At 68.4% G+C, this 756-nt stretch overlaps 1 protein-coding gene across 1 annotated transcript in view; it reads right to left on the reverse strand.

The window, feature by feature from the left end:
* Positions 1-6: 6 nt before the first annotated feature.
* Positions 7-756, reverse strand: part of GRAMD4 (GRAM domain containing 4) — a 58,453-nt gene continuing 57,703 nt past the window's right edge. Inside the window, exons 13-14 of the mRNA XM_014533161.1 lie at positions 612-696; positions 7-145 (exon numbers count right to left, since the gene is read on the reverse strand). Of these exons, the coding sequence (XP_014388647.1) occupies positions 29-145; positions 612-696 (202 nt within the window). The 3' untranslated portion in view covers positions 7-28. The remainder of the gene's footprint in view (positions 146-611; positions 697-756) is intronic.

The raw sequence follows: 756 nt of genomic DNA on the forward strand, positions 1-756 counted from the left end.
GCCCCCTGCCCAGGTGGAGCCTGGCAGGTCAGTGGCTCTGCACTGGCCCTGGGGCCCCCGCCTGCCCAGCACTTACCTTCTGGGTTGATGGCGTCGTCACGGCGATCCCCATGCCCGACCCCGGGAGGACAGAGAGGACCTTGTACTGGAAGACGAGCAGGTGGTCACCACAGGCCTCTCCCGGGGGGACGGGGCCGTGCCGCCTCCCCAAACCCAGGGCCTGCTCCGTGGGGCCACGGGTTTGGCTTCCCAGCCACAGGGACAAAGACTGAGTCTGTGCCGGGGAGCTGGTGGGCCCTGCCCCCGACGAGTGTGTGCGCCCCCCCCGCCCCCACACCTGCACCCACTCCATGTGACCACACGTGGGGAAACCGGCTAGAAAATGCCAGAAGAGGGGCAGCTGTCGGCTCTCATCTAAACCTGCCCTGAGGGGTGTGTGTGTGTGGGGGGGGCTGCTCAGGGACGAGGGGCTCAGGCCCTGCCCGCCTGGCCCACCTCGCGGTGCTGTCTCCCCATCTGTGTGAGGACGTCAGGCGCAACCCCAAGGGGGAAGGGGGCGAGGCCGGGTGCAGGGACACAGACAGGAGCTGAGGGCTCGAGAGGGCACCCACCTTCTGGATGTCGGTGATGTCCACCAGCCGGATGACCTTGTTCCTCTTGGAGGAGCCGGACTTGGAGCTCTCGAAGCACAAGTAGCTACGGGGACAGAGGGCGAAACCAGCTGCTGACCCGGGGCCGCCGGCCGCCGCCACCCCC

Source organism: Myotis brandtii, unplaced genomic scaffold (genome assembly GCF_000412655.1).
Source record: "Myotis brandtii unplaced genomic scaffold, ASM41265v1 scaffold952, whole genome shotgun sequence".
NCBI classification, from domain to species: domain Eukaryota; kingdom Metazoa; phylum Chordata; class Mammalia; order Chiroptera; family Vespertilionidae; genus Myotis; species Myotis brandtii.